This window comes from Castor canadensis, chromosome 8 (assembly GCF_047511655.1).
Source record: "Castor canadensis chromosome 8, mCasCan1.hap1v2, whole genome shotgun sequence".
NCBI lineage: Eukaryota > Metazoa > Chordata > Mammalia > Rodentia > Castoridae > Castor > Castor canadensis.
Window position 1 is genome coordinate 157,080,066 of NC_133393.1, and position 14,089 is coordinate 157,094,154.

General features: G+C 55.0%; 1 protein-coding gene across 3 annotated transcripts in view; it reads left to right on the forward strand.

Moving 5' to 3' along the window:
- The window catches only part of Tafa5 (TAFA chemokine like family member 5), a 218,502-nt gene that overhangs the window by 136,500 nt on the left and 67,913 nt on the right, over positions 1-14,089 (forward strand). For all 3 annotated transcript variants that reach the window (XM_074084727.1, XM_074084728.1, XM_074084726.1), the window contains one exon: positions 6,791-6,940. In XM_074084727.1, coding sequence (XP_073940828.1) covers positions 6,791-6,940 — 150 coding nt within the window. The remainder of the gene's footprint in view (positions 1-6,790; positions 6,941-14,089) is intronic.

A 14,089-nucleotide genomic window follows, 5' to 3' on the forward strand; every position in this document is an offset into this window, starting at 1 on the left:
AGGGAAGGAGCACTGTCCCAGGGCCTTAGAAATTGTCACCCCAAGGTTCCCAATAGCACAGAATGCTCCACTGTGCATGTCGGTACTCACAAGCAAACGCGCGTTTTCCTGTCAGTAACCGCGGCACATGGGGCGATGGTTCCACTGCTGGCATTGTGCATCCTGCTTCCTCAAGACTGGCTCCTGCAGGTGGAGTTACAAGTCAGAGGGCAGCCGGCATTCTGGTCTCCAGCCTAAGGCCTGAGCCACCTGCCCGGGCTCCATCTGTGCCTGGGCGGTCCACCGGCTGGAGGAAGACGGCAAAGCCTCTCCTTTCCTCTTGCTGTTGTCAGATCCTAGTGGAACTGGAGATTCCATCCCCCATTGGTCATTTTGGCTCTGTGAGGAGCTGTCTGCATGTGGCATGTCCTGAGGGAGGCCAGCCACCACACAGAGGGTAGGGCCAGCCCAGGATCAAGTTGAGTACCTCCCTGCAGCCTGGGGCGTAAGAATTGGAGCTGAAAGCAGCAGTTCGTTTGTGGTCCTCATAGTTAACAGTGGGCAAAACCTTGAGGTGTAGGCCAGAAAATGGATGTGGAAGCCTAGCCAGGGGACCCCACCATCCCAGCATTGTCCAGCCTGGATTTGTGGCCATGATTCTTTATTAGAAAATAAATCGTACCAGCTCAGGTAAACAGATGCCCTCCTTCACTTGGGTCTCAGTGACTAACAGTTGGACCATGTGGTTCATTTCTTATTACCCAAAGCTCCAGATGCTTCCTGTTCTGTCCCCTGAGTCCCTGTCCTGGAAGCTGACTGATTGGTGGTGGCCCCTGGACCCAGGGTGGGGAAATTGCCTGTATGTGGCATGGCTTTAGGGGCCGTGGAGATATTCTGTCTCTGGGAGATGTATCAACACATTAGCCCTCCTGTTGTGCACTTAGGACAGGGTGCTGTGAAACCTGCAAATGATGTCATGGCTTGACCTTAAGAGTGCTCTCTGATTTCCCAGTGATGGGCAGGTCATCACACAAATTTGAAAATCATGGCCCTTGGCCAAACCTGCATCCCTCCTCAGGCCTATGCCCGTTAGTCTGTGGCATCTGTCCCTGGCTGCTGTCCTCCATCTGGCATCCTACCCTTACATTCAGGGAGGCAGCTCATTCTGGGTCAAAAGGCCACCAAACTTGTGTTTCTTTCTGATCCTGATGGTGTTACCAGTGCTGGGCTGGTTAACCGTAATCTCTTGTCACCAGGAACCATTACTGAACCCAAATGGCTTTGGAGGACTGGCACTCAGAGTACATCTCTAACCCTCTCAGCCTATGGGTACATGGCGAGGGAGTCCCAGCATGCCCCTAGTCTGCTAGGCCTTCCACTGAGGCAGACGACTGCCTCACAGATGTGACATCACAGATACGGTGCCTATGAAAGATGGCCTGGTACCCTACTATCCCCACAAGTCTCTCCAAGCCTTTGACCTCCCATGTGCCTGTCTGCTACCTCCATGTTCCAAGGTGTCACGTACACACCTTGGGTCCTGGGGCAACCTGTCAGACCCAGGCCAGAGACAGTGCCCAGCACACTGGGGGCCAAGGGATCACTGTCACCCAGCCCCACCTGGCCACAGGCTGATCTGGAGACACCTTTCCTATAGGATTCTGAAGGGCCCCAGGTACCCTGTTCTCCCTGTGGGGCACCTGCCCTGGCCCTCATCTTTGCAGTGTCACTGGAGCCTGTGGCTACCTCAGGACCTCATTCAGGCCCTCAAACCCTGCTGGTTTTCTGGGCTCCGCCTTGTTTTTATTCTAATCCCAACGCCCTGCTGACATTTACAACCGTTAAATGCCATTCCCTTGACCTGCGCCTGTCAGAGTCGTTTTGAGTCTTTATTCTGTCATCCATCTTATCAGACATCCTGCTAGATTTATCTCACAGCCACAGCACACTAAATGGCCCATCTGTCTGTGCCCAGGATTGAAGGGGGTGCTGCACAGGAGGATCCAGGTACTCCCTGCTGATCCTTAGGACCTCCTCCCTACCCACCTACTCACAGAGTCCTGGGCACTGGCTACCAAGTACCATCTTCAGTTGCTCCATTTGGAGCCACCAGTCTGGGCCATGCCCACCTGGAACCTCACCCAGGTGTGAAAGCTGCAAGCTTACACAGCTTGCCCTTGGGACACATGGCACACACTATGTGACCTGGGCCCAGCCTGGTAGTGTAGCCCTTGTCTTGGGGATTGCTGAACTTTCTGAGGGCTTGTGTTGTGCCATCTAGCCTGGTTGTGCCATTTCTGGGCCTGTCTATGTTCCCTGGACAAAGCTTGCCCTCTCAGAAAACATGGAGTGGCTGGAATGGATAAGTGACCAAACATATGTGTAGCCTGCTGTACCCTTCTCCCCACTTATGGCCACCAGGGTCCTGGAGACCCAGGGGGTCCCTGAGGACGAAGTGAGGCTCCGGGAGCTGTGCTGTGCAGACACATTTCTGATGGCCTTTTCTGTGTCTCAGTTCTCAGTCCTGTTCATCTGGGTGTATGATGTGCTTCCTGTAAGCTCTTTAGAAACAGGACGAGTAGGGCAGTGCCAGCCCTTGCCTCCAGCCCAGGTCCCCTTCCTTGCTGTTCCTGGTACAGTGTAGGACTGATACTGGAATTCCAGCCTGTGAGGCTTGTGTGCTCCCAGAATCCATCAGACTGTGTGTCAGCCCCTGCCCTGGGGACAGCCAGAGTTTGGTGGGACCACAGGTGGGCCCAGGGAGGCTGTCTGTGGTATGTGCGTGCCTGTGTGTGTGTTTACCATACAGCTGTGCCGAGGTCTGGGCCCAGTGCCGAGAGTTGCCCTTAGGGCAGAGCTGGTGTCAGAGCTGGGATTGAAGTGCACTGGCACCCACGGCTCCTGCATGCTGATGAAGCGTATGAATGGGCAGGGTCCACAGCCTGGCCCTGCAGCAGCTACTCGCGCCTGCGCACCTGGCACAGACAAACGGCTCGGCTCACTTAGCAGCCGAGGTTGGTTGTCCCAGCTGCCAAGAATGGTGCACTCTGGGATGGGGCTTCCCAGAGGACACGGTCCCTCCTCCTGGCTCAGGAACAACTCTGGGCAGCCAGGACATGCAGGGCCCAGGCAGAGAAAGAGTGGTGCCCCGGGAAACTTTCTTGCCAGTATTAGACAGGGTCCTAAGCCCACAGGGCCTGCTTGGTCGTAGTGTCTCACGGCTCCAGATCTCACCTGGCTGTGCAATCATAGAGTATCTGAGCCCAAGTTGTCCAGCCTATGTATGGACAGGGTGGCCTCCCTATGAGTTGTCCATCTCTCCTAGGATAGGGCCATGGGTTCACTGAGGGTCACTCTGCCCTATGGAAGGTCCATCCATCTAAGGCTGGAGCCATGGGGTCGTCATGGGTCACTTTGCGCTATGGTGGGGTCCATCCATACCAGGCTGGGTACATGGTGTCACTGTGGGTCACTCTGCCCTATGAGGGAGTCCATCCATCTAAGGCCGGGACCATGGGGTCTCCATGGGTCACTTCGCTCTGTGGTGGGACCAACCTCTCCCAGGCTGGGCTGACAGTATTTCCTTGGCACTTCCACCCTGGGGCAGCAACAACCATGGCCCCTGGTTCCCTGCAGTTAGCGGTTTCCCTGGAACCAAGTGTGGCCGTGTTGCTTACATGGAAGGTGATATGGTAGGTGAGACAAGACCAGGAAGGAATTCCCTGTCACACTCATGCACACTAAGCCAAGTTTGACCCTGCTGAGGTGTTCAGGGAGGGGTTGCTCCTTAGGGGGAACACCTGGTTCTTTGTAAAAATGTCATTGTCGCAATGCTGCGTTTCTCTCTAACAAAGTTCTGCCACCTGTCATCCCTTGTGTGCCTGCCCCTCAAACACTCATGTACATGGCTCCTTGGATTCCACCCCATGTGGCATTGGGGGTCCTCCTGGACAGGCTTTCAGACATGGACACAGGAAAGTCATGCTGTTGACCTGGGTTAGACACTGCTGATCATCAAAGCCTCACCCGTGTCTAGGACCCTCTGCAGCCCAGGGTTTCCTTGGCTGTCCTAGCAACTGTCACCCTGAAGTGGGTGTGCAGGTGCTAGGTGCCTGGAGGAGGAGGTGTCTTCGGTGACTGGGTCGGTCCTGGTTGACTGCTCCAGAGAACTGCCATGCTGGTCCTGCATTGTGGAGCCAGGTAGCCCTGAGGTAGCCTGGACACCATGAGCCTCTATGGAGGTGTCTGAGTTCAAGTTTGGTGGGAATAACAGAGTGGCCCGTGTGCTTGCAGAGCTTAAAATAGCGACTTAGGGACATAGCCCCAATGGCTGCACCTGTGCATAGCAGTGGTGTGAATCACAACTTCTCTCACGTGGACCCACAGGCTGCCTGGTTTCCCCTTCCCTTGAGCACTCCACTGTTCTCAGAGGGGAGCTACCTCCTTCTCCCAGAGGCTCTGCTGGCTGTGTTTGTTTCTCTGCTTGCTTATTTATGTGTTTGTTTTTGCTTGCTTCTTGAAACGGTGTGTAATTTAGTGTATAATTTAGTATTGTGAGTCAAATCCATAGCCTGCAAGGAGGTGCTGGCCAAGGACTGGAGTTTTGTGTGGCGTGGGAGGGTCTCTACACTTAGGGGTGGGATGGCTCACAGTCTTAGGGAAAGCACAAGCTGTCCCCCACTCTTCCTCTAAATGTGTGTGAGCCTCCTCCACTCATGAGCCTCACTCACTGGTCATGACTGACCAGTACCCTGCAGGCTGGGCTCTGGGCAGTTGGGTCTGGCCACCTCAGACAGTTGCCCTGCCCTGCACTGTGGGAAGGCAAGCTGGGGCATGCACGCCTGCTACCCCTGCAGATGCTCTCTGTGCCATAGGGTACACCTGGAGCAGGCGCTCCCCAGGAACTAGGGCTGCCTGAGCAGTGGCCATGCTGCCCATGCTTCCTGCTGGCATGGGCGACCCCTCCTCCAGACAGACCCACCTGAGGGGACAGGTGAAACCAAGGCAGTGCAGGTGCTAGGTACCTGGAGGAGGGGGTGTCTTCAGTGACAGAAGAAACCGTGTGGTGAGGAATGACCCCTGGCTGAGGAAGCTACAGGGTCTGAGCACTGCCCCTGTCCTTCCTGTGCCTCCCACCTCCCCAACAGTCTGTTGTTCTGAGCCCCTGCACATCCCCCTCTAACTCCTGTGTCACTCACCGGGTGGGCCAGGAGCCTCATGTCACATCTCCACAATGCCATCCCCCGACTTGAAGAAGCCCCTCCCCCCCACCCAGGGCTTCTCGTGCACCTTGTTCACTACTGTGGCCCCAGGGTCCTGTACAGCAGGCACCATGTAGTAAGAGCTCACTGCTTGCTGAGCGGGTGAAACAGCGAGGTGGTGAGGGAGTGGGACATCTGGTGGTTACAGAGTGGGCCCCCTGGTGAGGGTTTTGGAGCTGTGTGACAGAGGGGTCCTGTGCTCACCATGGAGGGACAAATGCGACAGGTCCAGCCAGGTGGAGGGATACCCTCCACCCTGTAGGAGGTGGCCAGGTTTTCATCTTACGGCCCTCTGTTGAGCACGGCGCTCTCTTTATTGGTCAGTGTTACTCTTTAGCACTTACTGGTGGTGGCTGGGTCACACCCACAGTTAGTGATGGCTTCAGCTCAGGGGATCATTTCCCACTGGAGTTCCCTCACAAGTCACCTCCCCGCTCCTGAGATACCTGCTGTGTCCTTGGTGCGGAGACAGCGGGGGTAGGGAGTGGTGTAGGGAATGCCATAAAAGCAAATGGAGTCGGGCCCGTGGGAAGGGGGGAAGGAAAAAACATGTCCCTTCTCTGTACCTAAGATGCATAGCCACATGTGCCTGAGTGCACCTGTGTACACACGTGTGTGCTTGTGTGTCTACACTGACCCATCCATGTACACTGTGGCACCTGTGCCCATCATGTGTATTTGTAGGCACCTGTGTGTGGGTTTCAGTATTCCTGCAGGCATGGGCCCAGGTGGACCCAGGTGGCTTGTGAGGCTGTGTCTGGTGGGCCTTGGTGTGATCGCACCAGGGTGCCTCCTGTGTACACTTGTGTAGTCTGCTCTGTGTCTGCCTTGCACACATGTGTGCAGCTGTGTGTCGGTGTGCACCTCATGCAGGTACACGTGTGTGGGTAGGCGTAAGTCTTCAGAAGGCAGGGAACCCTGTACCTCCCAGCACTACTGTGCACAGCTGGGTTCCTGTCTTCCCTGCCTCTGTACCCAGGTGGCACTGGCTGGCAGAGCGGCTGCTCCGCACAGCCTTTAACTCACCTGAGAGGGTCCAGCCTGTTTGCTGACCCTGAGATGCTGTCCTGAGGGCAGTGTGTGGACACATGGGGATGGAGACTGAGGGACTTGGCTTGGTTTCGGAACCTTGTGCTCCGTGCAATCGGTTTTCCCTTATCAAATGCCAGAGGGGCAGGGGACAGCGCTTTACTTCCACAATTTGGCTCTTTCATTTCCGGGCGCAGCTGAGAGGGGCCACATTTAATTTCCTGTCTAGAGAGGCAGGGCTGCCTGGAAACCTCAGTGTGTGGAGAATGCAGGTCTCTGGCGACCCAGCACTGGCTGTCATAGAGCACTCTCCCTGGCATTCTTTGCAGTGGTCTTAGATGTCCCTTCTGGGCTGGGTCTCTCTGCCTGGGGGGGCTAGGTCATTCTTTCTGGTGGCCCGGGTCTGCTGGGGTGGGCCCCTCTGCAGGTGGTATGGGTAGACCTGTTCTGTGGGGCTGGGTTGGCTGGGCTGTGGGTTTTCTGGCTCTGGCTATTCAACTTCAACTATTCCTCTCTTGCAGGTCAGCTGGCTGCCGGCACCTGTGAGATTGTGACCCTGGACCGGGATAGCAGCCAGCCTCGGAGGACAATTGCCCGGCAGACAGCTCGCTGTGCATGCAGAAAGGGGCAGATTGCGGGTACCACAAGAGCCCGGCCCGCCTGTGTGGACGGTAAGAGCCCCAGCCCAGGTGTCAGCTCTGGGTGCTGAACGCAGTCAACCAAGGACTGCCAGAGTCATCCTCATCCTGGCACAGCCTTATCTAGAGTATTCCCAGGTACACCCTGGGTCAGGTGCAGGACTCTGGCTGGCCAGTCTTGGCCTTGAGCCAGCATGTGTAGTCTGATTACACCTGTGGGCAGTGTGGCCAGTGGACCTAAAGCCCGCTGCTCAACATGCATGGCTTCTGGGGTGCCATGGTGTCAGGGACCCAAAGTTTCCAGCTGGATGGGGCTCCTTGCCACACCTGCCATGGGGAGGTGTGCCTACCTGAGGCTGGGCTGGCTGGTGTTGCTGAAGGAAGTGGGAAGGACAGCAGTGGTGGCTCATCTGGTACATTTTCAAGATCAGGCTCTGGGTACCAGGCTGGTAGAACCTCACTCACTTGTCCCCATGAGCTCTGAGGTTGAGCAGAGCCCTGCTGTTGTGTGGTGGTGACCTCCTGAGATGACCCTGGCCCTCCAGCTGCCTGTGAGATGTTCTCGTGTTCTGACTCCTGCTGAATTGCGCTTAGCGGGCTGCAGAGCAAGAGGCTGTGTTCCAAAGTCACGGTGGTGTTGGAGGGCGGCGGGGTGGCAGATAAGGTGGTCTAAGGTGCCCTTACTACAGCAAGGTGGGCCACTGCTGACCTGGAGGCCTGGTGAGGTCTGGGGTGGCCTTCAGGGCAGCAGTATCCTTGGGTCCTAACCCAGAAGTGGTGCTGATAGCTCAGGCAGACCTGGTCCGGCTCTCAGGCCACTCACACTGCCCGGCTTCCAGGCTGTCAGATCATGGTGGGAGGAGGCCAGGAAGATGTGGTCCCAAGATGGGGAAGGGACTTTCCAGGTTCACTGCGAGCTGATGTGGAGTCTGGATTGTCTGGTTCTGGTCTTCTCTTCCCCCCATAGTCTGTGCATGGGCTCTGACTTCCAACATTCAAATCCTGCTGCTTCAGTATTCCCTCCTGCCTATTTCCTTTCAGCACTTTGGGGACCTTATTCTTACCTGGTACTGGCAGCTCAGAAGGTTGAAGGAATGCTGAGCACAGGACCTGAAACCTCACAAGGGGTGGTGGTGGTGGTGGAATGAGTTCCATTTTCACCACAGGAAGGTGCTCTAACAAGCGTGGCTGTGTCCAGTGTGACCATCTGTCCCAAAGCTAGGAGGCTCAGGAGTGTCCTGAGCCTGTCCAAAGCCAGGTAGGAGCTGGACTGAGGCAGGAACTCCAGTTCCACTGGGAACCCACAGGAAAGGGGAGGAGAGGGTGAGGGGCCTTGGCTTTTGGCTAGATGGAGCAGGACAAATCCAGGCTTCAGCCACACTATCACAGGCCCTGTGTAGTTTTGGGGCTGAGGGTACTGCACAGCTCTGGTTTGCCTGGAGACCCTGGAATGTCAGGAAGAAGTAGCCTGTGGGCTCTACCTGACCGTCTCAGTGCCTTTACAGAGTCCCATGGCCATAGGCCACCCACTCTCCTGCTGCTAGCCCTGAAGGGCCTTGGGGCCCTTCTGAGGCACTCAGGAGAGTATAGACTGGGGCTGAGAGTGTAGCCTAGGGTAGAGTGAACAGAAGCCACCACAGGTGTCTGATGCCCATAACAGGGAGGGTCATACTGAGGGATGTGGATGTGACCTCCTGGAGACATTGGCTAGCTTGCATCCCAAGGAGATATCCTATTAAAGACATTGTGGACAGGGACTTGGATTTTGGCACTGGGTTCTGCCCCACCTGATTCCCCAAGGGGCCTCCACCTTGATTCCCGGTAGGCTGCGTGGAAGCGGTGCACACGTGGTCACGTGTTGATTGATTCTTCCCAGTACGAGGGAGGGGGCCTCGAGGGGCTCACAGTCACAGCCCTGCCCTCCTCTCACTCCCTCCGCTTGCCTGTGGGAGATGCAGTCAGGACTGATTGAATCTCGGTCTGCCCATCTGACACTGCGTCTGCATCCCTCTACCCAGGAGCCGCCCCCCCCCCCCCCCCCCCCCCGCCCCCGGTGCCTCTGGAGCCGGGTCCTAGAGACCCAAATTAAAACCTCACCATTTTCAGGGGAGGCTGAACAAATTAGTTAGCTTGCATTTTCTGCATCGTGGGCATTTTCTAGGCTGCTGTCTAACTTAATTTTTCTATTCTATTTTCTTGCTCTGTGCATAATAAGTTTCCCCATATGCAGTTGTATCTGCTGAGGAAAACATGAGCCGCAGTGGGTCAGGCTGGTGTTGAATTTGAGCAGTGCTTAGCTTGGGGTGGGCCGTGCCAACTCTGGAGTGAGTATAGGAGTGAGAAATGCTAGTGCGGAGCTGCCTGGGCATTTGTTTCTTCCCTTGTTAACTGGTTTTGTAGGTTTTCATAATTTGCTCACCCTCTCACTCAAACAGTGTAGGCCACAGGGGTTGGGGGTGTTCAGGAGATTGACTCTGAAAACACCTAACCTATTGGACCCCACAGGGTTGCTGGTGCTGGAGGGTGGCTTCTTCTTCCTGCCTCACCCTGACTAGGATGCATTCCTGACGGGACATTTGAGTGGGGTATTTAGGGACAAAGAGGAGCTCACCAGAAAGGCTCCTCTTTGTGCAAGGAGGTACTGGTAATGAAAAGGGACCTGACTTCCACCTCTCCGGCCTGGTTCTCTGAGCTGAAGCAATTTTGGTAAACCAGTCCCCAGTACTGTGACCCCTGCAGGAGAGTGAATGCAGCATTCGTAACCACCAGGGAAAAATGTGAAAGCAGAGTGTGCTCCCAGCAGGGCTTTCCGTATCCCACACACAAGCAGCAACAGCAAAACGTTCAAGGGCACCGGCTTATACTGTCCTGGTGGGCTGGGTGGAGCCAGCCTTGCTCGCTGTGTCTGGGTCTGTCTGACCTCTTCTACGGTTTGCCTGAGACCCTTTACCAGCACCTGGCAGAGAACCACACAGAGGTGCTGCCTCCTGAAGGCTAACTTCTCACAAAGCGCCTTTTGGAAGAAATCAGGGTAAAGCTGCAACTGAGTCCTTGGTGGCTGAGCACAGGCCAGGGGGAAACATGGCTGATTTTGAAGCAGTATTGCCCAGCACCCTGGGGTTCGGACAGAAGGGCGGAGCCCAAGAGACTCAGGAGGCAGGAAGCTTCCATGGGAGCCATGGGGGAGTTAGACTGGCATTGAAGTCGCTGCACAGACCTCGTGAGAGCTGCAGCGCTGGCACATGTGGAGGACGCCATTGACCGCAAACAGGAGCCTGGGACGCTCTCTCTCTTCTGTGCATGACCAGCAGGTTCTACGCGGGAGGCTCTTTGTGGGTCCTGCCTGGCTGATGTGCCTGATCAGTGTCATAGGCCTGTGTGCCGACTAAGTGATTGTGGGTTGGAACCCATAGCAGAGACTGAGAGGCAAACCAGTCCCAGAGTTGAAGTCTTAGGTCGTTCTCCAGCTTTGCCTCTGCTCGCCGTTCAGTGTCCATATGTGGAGCCCGTGTCTACCACAGAGTAACAGCTCTGTGCCTTCGGGCTTTCTGAGAGTGAAGTGAGATACACTGTGCAGACCACCCAACCCAGGGAACCACTCTTGAATCCCCAGTGACATGGGTCCTAGTCTCACGTGAGACAGGCACATTCCAGATGTGACCATGGGAGACCCTGCTGGGAAAGTGGGGGACAGGCATACATTTATGGGGCTGGTCCACATCAGGTGACTGCTCTAGTTCTGGGTTAGGTCCCCTGGTCAGGGAGGAAGTTGATCCAGAAGGGCCTAGGAGGGTCCTAGAAACAAACCATCTCTCTTAGAAGTGAGTGTGAGGAATCAAGGGTGCAAAAGGAAACCCCTGATTGCCATCAACTTAATTCCCACCAGGTCACTAAAGACCATCCCAAGGGGAAAGAACAGTGTTTTGAACAAATGTCATTGGAGCAACCATATGGTCACACACAAAGAAATGAATTTGGACCCCTCCCTCACACCACATACAAAAGTTAATTCAGAATGGATTAAAGACCAAAATGTTAAGAACTAAGACTACAAAACTCTTAGAACAAAATGGGTAGATCCTCACGACCTTGGCTTTGGCTAAAGCTTCTTAGACATGACACCAAAAGCAACAGGAATCAGAGCAAAAAAATAGAAAAATCGGACTTCGCCAAAATAAAAAACTTCTGTGCATAAAATCATACCATCAAGAAAGTGAGAAATTCCACGGAATGGGAGAACATAGTCTGGCAGTTCCTTAAATGGTTTAGCACAGAGTTATCTTATGTCTCACAATTCCAGTCCTGAAGGAACCCCAGGTATATACTCAAGAGAAACAAAAATACATGTCCACACAAAGGACTGCACACAGATGTTCTCAGCTGCATTGGTCATTGTAGCAGAAAAGCAGAAACAACCTCAGTGTCCATTATTATACCTGCAGGTAAATAAAATGTGGCCGTTCATATAATGGAGTACTGTCCAGCCATAGATATCATCCAGCCATGCTGTCACTTGAAAATGGATACAGAGTGAAAGAAGTCAGCCCTCAAGGCCTCATGTAGATTCCCTGGACTTGAAATGTCCTCAACAGGCACATCCATTGAGACAGAAGCCATCAGTGGCTGTCACCAGGGGATGGAGGGAAGGGAAAGGAAGGGGCATAGGGTCTCTTGTTAGGTGATGGAAATGTGCTAACACTGACTATGGAAGGTCAGCCTGTCCTGAGCCACCTTGGGGTGGCTTGCAAGGGGCCCAGCTTTGGAAAAGCTCCAGAAAGGCAGCATACATCACCCCACCATCTCTTCAGTGGCTGTGGTTTGGGGAAGAGAGGTCAGACTTCTGACTGTATTTCAGTTGACAACTATAGCTTTTCCAGAACTACAGTTGCAGCCCCTGCCAGGCTGTAGGTCTGGTCCACCAAGGCCCCTCCTGGCTTGGAACCCTGCTGTGCCGTAGGGTGGGGGGGCACGCTGGTTGCCCAGTGTGAGCAGACAAGGTGCCCTCAGTTTGGCAGGGGTGACCACCAGTCATTGGATCCTAATATGACTCTTTTTGCACGTTCTGTGGCACCTGAGTCCTTTCTGCTCCAGAATCCGTGCCTGGGAGAGGCGGTATGTTGTAAACTCCAGGAAACTGGAGGGGTGCCTGGGAACATTGACCGCGCTCCTCCACACACAGCCATCATTTCTGCAGCCTGGTTGGATCCAGCTGGCGCTTGAGCTGTCTTGTGCCTCAGCACCCAGTCAGCTCCAAGCAGGGACTGGTATTAGGGCAAAATGTGGCCGGTGCATTTGGTGTGCCCCACGTACACAGATGTGAACTTGGATCAGCCCTAAAAGGAGTCTGCTTTGGCAGGTGGCAGGTGTGGCTGCTGCTGGAACCAGACCTGTAGGCCTCGGCAGCCCAGGCATAAGTGTCTAATGGGTTGCTTCTAGAGGAATCCACATTTGGGGGAGTGCAGTGCCCTGCCCAGCTCTGGCTGTGGCTGCAGGATTCAGTGGCCACTGCACCAGTGGCCTGCTTGTTTGCATCGTCAGTTCAGGTTTACTGGGGAGAAGACAGGACTTTTCTGCTGAGAGGTCCCCCGGCCACTTCCAGATCTGCTTTCCATTGTCAGTTAAGCCACACTAGCCCAATGGCTGTCGGATGTGTGTGCAGAGCTTAGAGGGTCAGCTGTGGAGCCCTTTCCTGGATGAAGGAAAGGAAGGCCAGAATACAAAGAGAATTCTGCATGTGACCCTAAATGGCAGCGGGGAGTGGTGGGAAAATGGCCGACTTCTCGTGAGGGAAGCAGACTGGAAGGCTTTGAGCAAGAGTGGGTTTTGAACATGCTTGGCCCTTACCATGGCCTAGTCATACTGGGGGCCTGCGAACCTTGAATGGAGCAACAGGTGGTCTCCCTGCTGAGGTCCCTTTCTTTCATGGATGAGGCACTTTTCTGGAGTATGGGAGCACAGGGTCCCTGTACTCATGGTCTGTGTCCTTATTCATTGGCTTCTGAGAGAAGGAAGGCCACACCTCAGGGCTGGGCTGTGGCCTTGGGCAGACCACATTGCTCCCCCTGGGCTGGGAGGTGGGTGTCCAGTGTCTTCTCCAGCAGACATTGGCATGGAGCTGACTGTGGGAGCAGGCCTGCTGTGTGTGCTGCGCTGACTGGGATTTTCAGCCTACTGCAATGCACACCTGCTTTGCTCTACAAAGCCCACCATCCCTTGGCCCCCAAGAGGGTAGCCTGAGCTTGGGGAGTGGGAGTCCATTCTCCAGCGGGGCAGTATGTCCTGCTCTATGAGTCCCCATGCCATGTGATTCAGAGACAGAGCCACCCGGGGTCTGGGATACAGTGACCCCAAGCTGTCCCTCTCAGACCCTGCTCCTACATGGGGGTTCCCTGCTTCTGGCTTCCCATCCTGATGACTCCAACAGGTTTACAGAGGACCTTATTTTAGAGTTCTGCTGTTTGGGGGCCCAGTGGGATTTTAGTTGAAAGCTAATAGCAATCTGGTGTGGAAGAAAGGGGGGTGGGGCTTGGAGGGATTTCCCTGTGAATGTGACCTGTCCAGCACCCAACTCTGCAGCCTCATGGGCAGGAGCCCCTGGGGAGAACGGGGGCAGATGCCACATGACCCAGCGTTGGGGAGCACCCTGCTTCTTTCTACATCATGGCAGGAGCCTTGAGGATGGTAGGAGAGGCTGTGTGGGACAACCCGTGAGGGCTGTGGGCCCAGGGTGCACCAGGCAGAGCCTCGTGGTGGCTGAATGCAGTGGCCTGTGGTGCTGTGACCAAGAGGCCATTTCCCCCTTCTGTCCTTCAGGGGACATTTGACACCCTGGGTTCCTAGGGGTCTGTTAGCAGTAGGCATGAGTAAAGTGGCCGCCCCACATTAGCACTGACCTGCGCCCCACCAGGCCCTGACAGCAGATACCCTGCAGGAGGCAGGGTGGACACTGGTCTCCCTCCCCACGGGAAGATATGTTTTGTATTTGTATTTAGGAAAGAGTGTGAGTATTTTTGTGTTGGTTTCGGTCCATTCTGTGCTGCCCTAACAGAAGACCTAAACCTGGGTAATTTATAAAGAACAGAAATTTCCTCTCGGTTCTGGAGGCTGGGAACCTGCAGACAAGATGCCCATTTGTTCAGTGTCTGTTGAGGACTGCGCCCTCCAGAGCAAGGGGACACATAT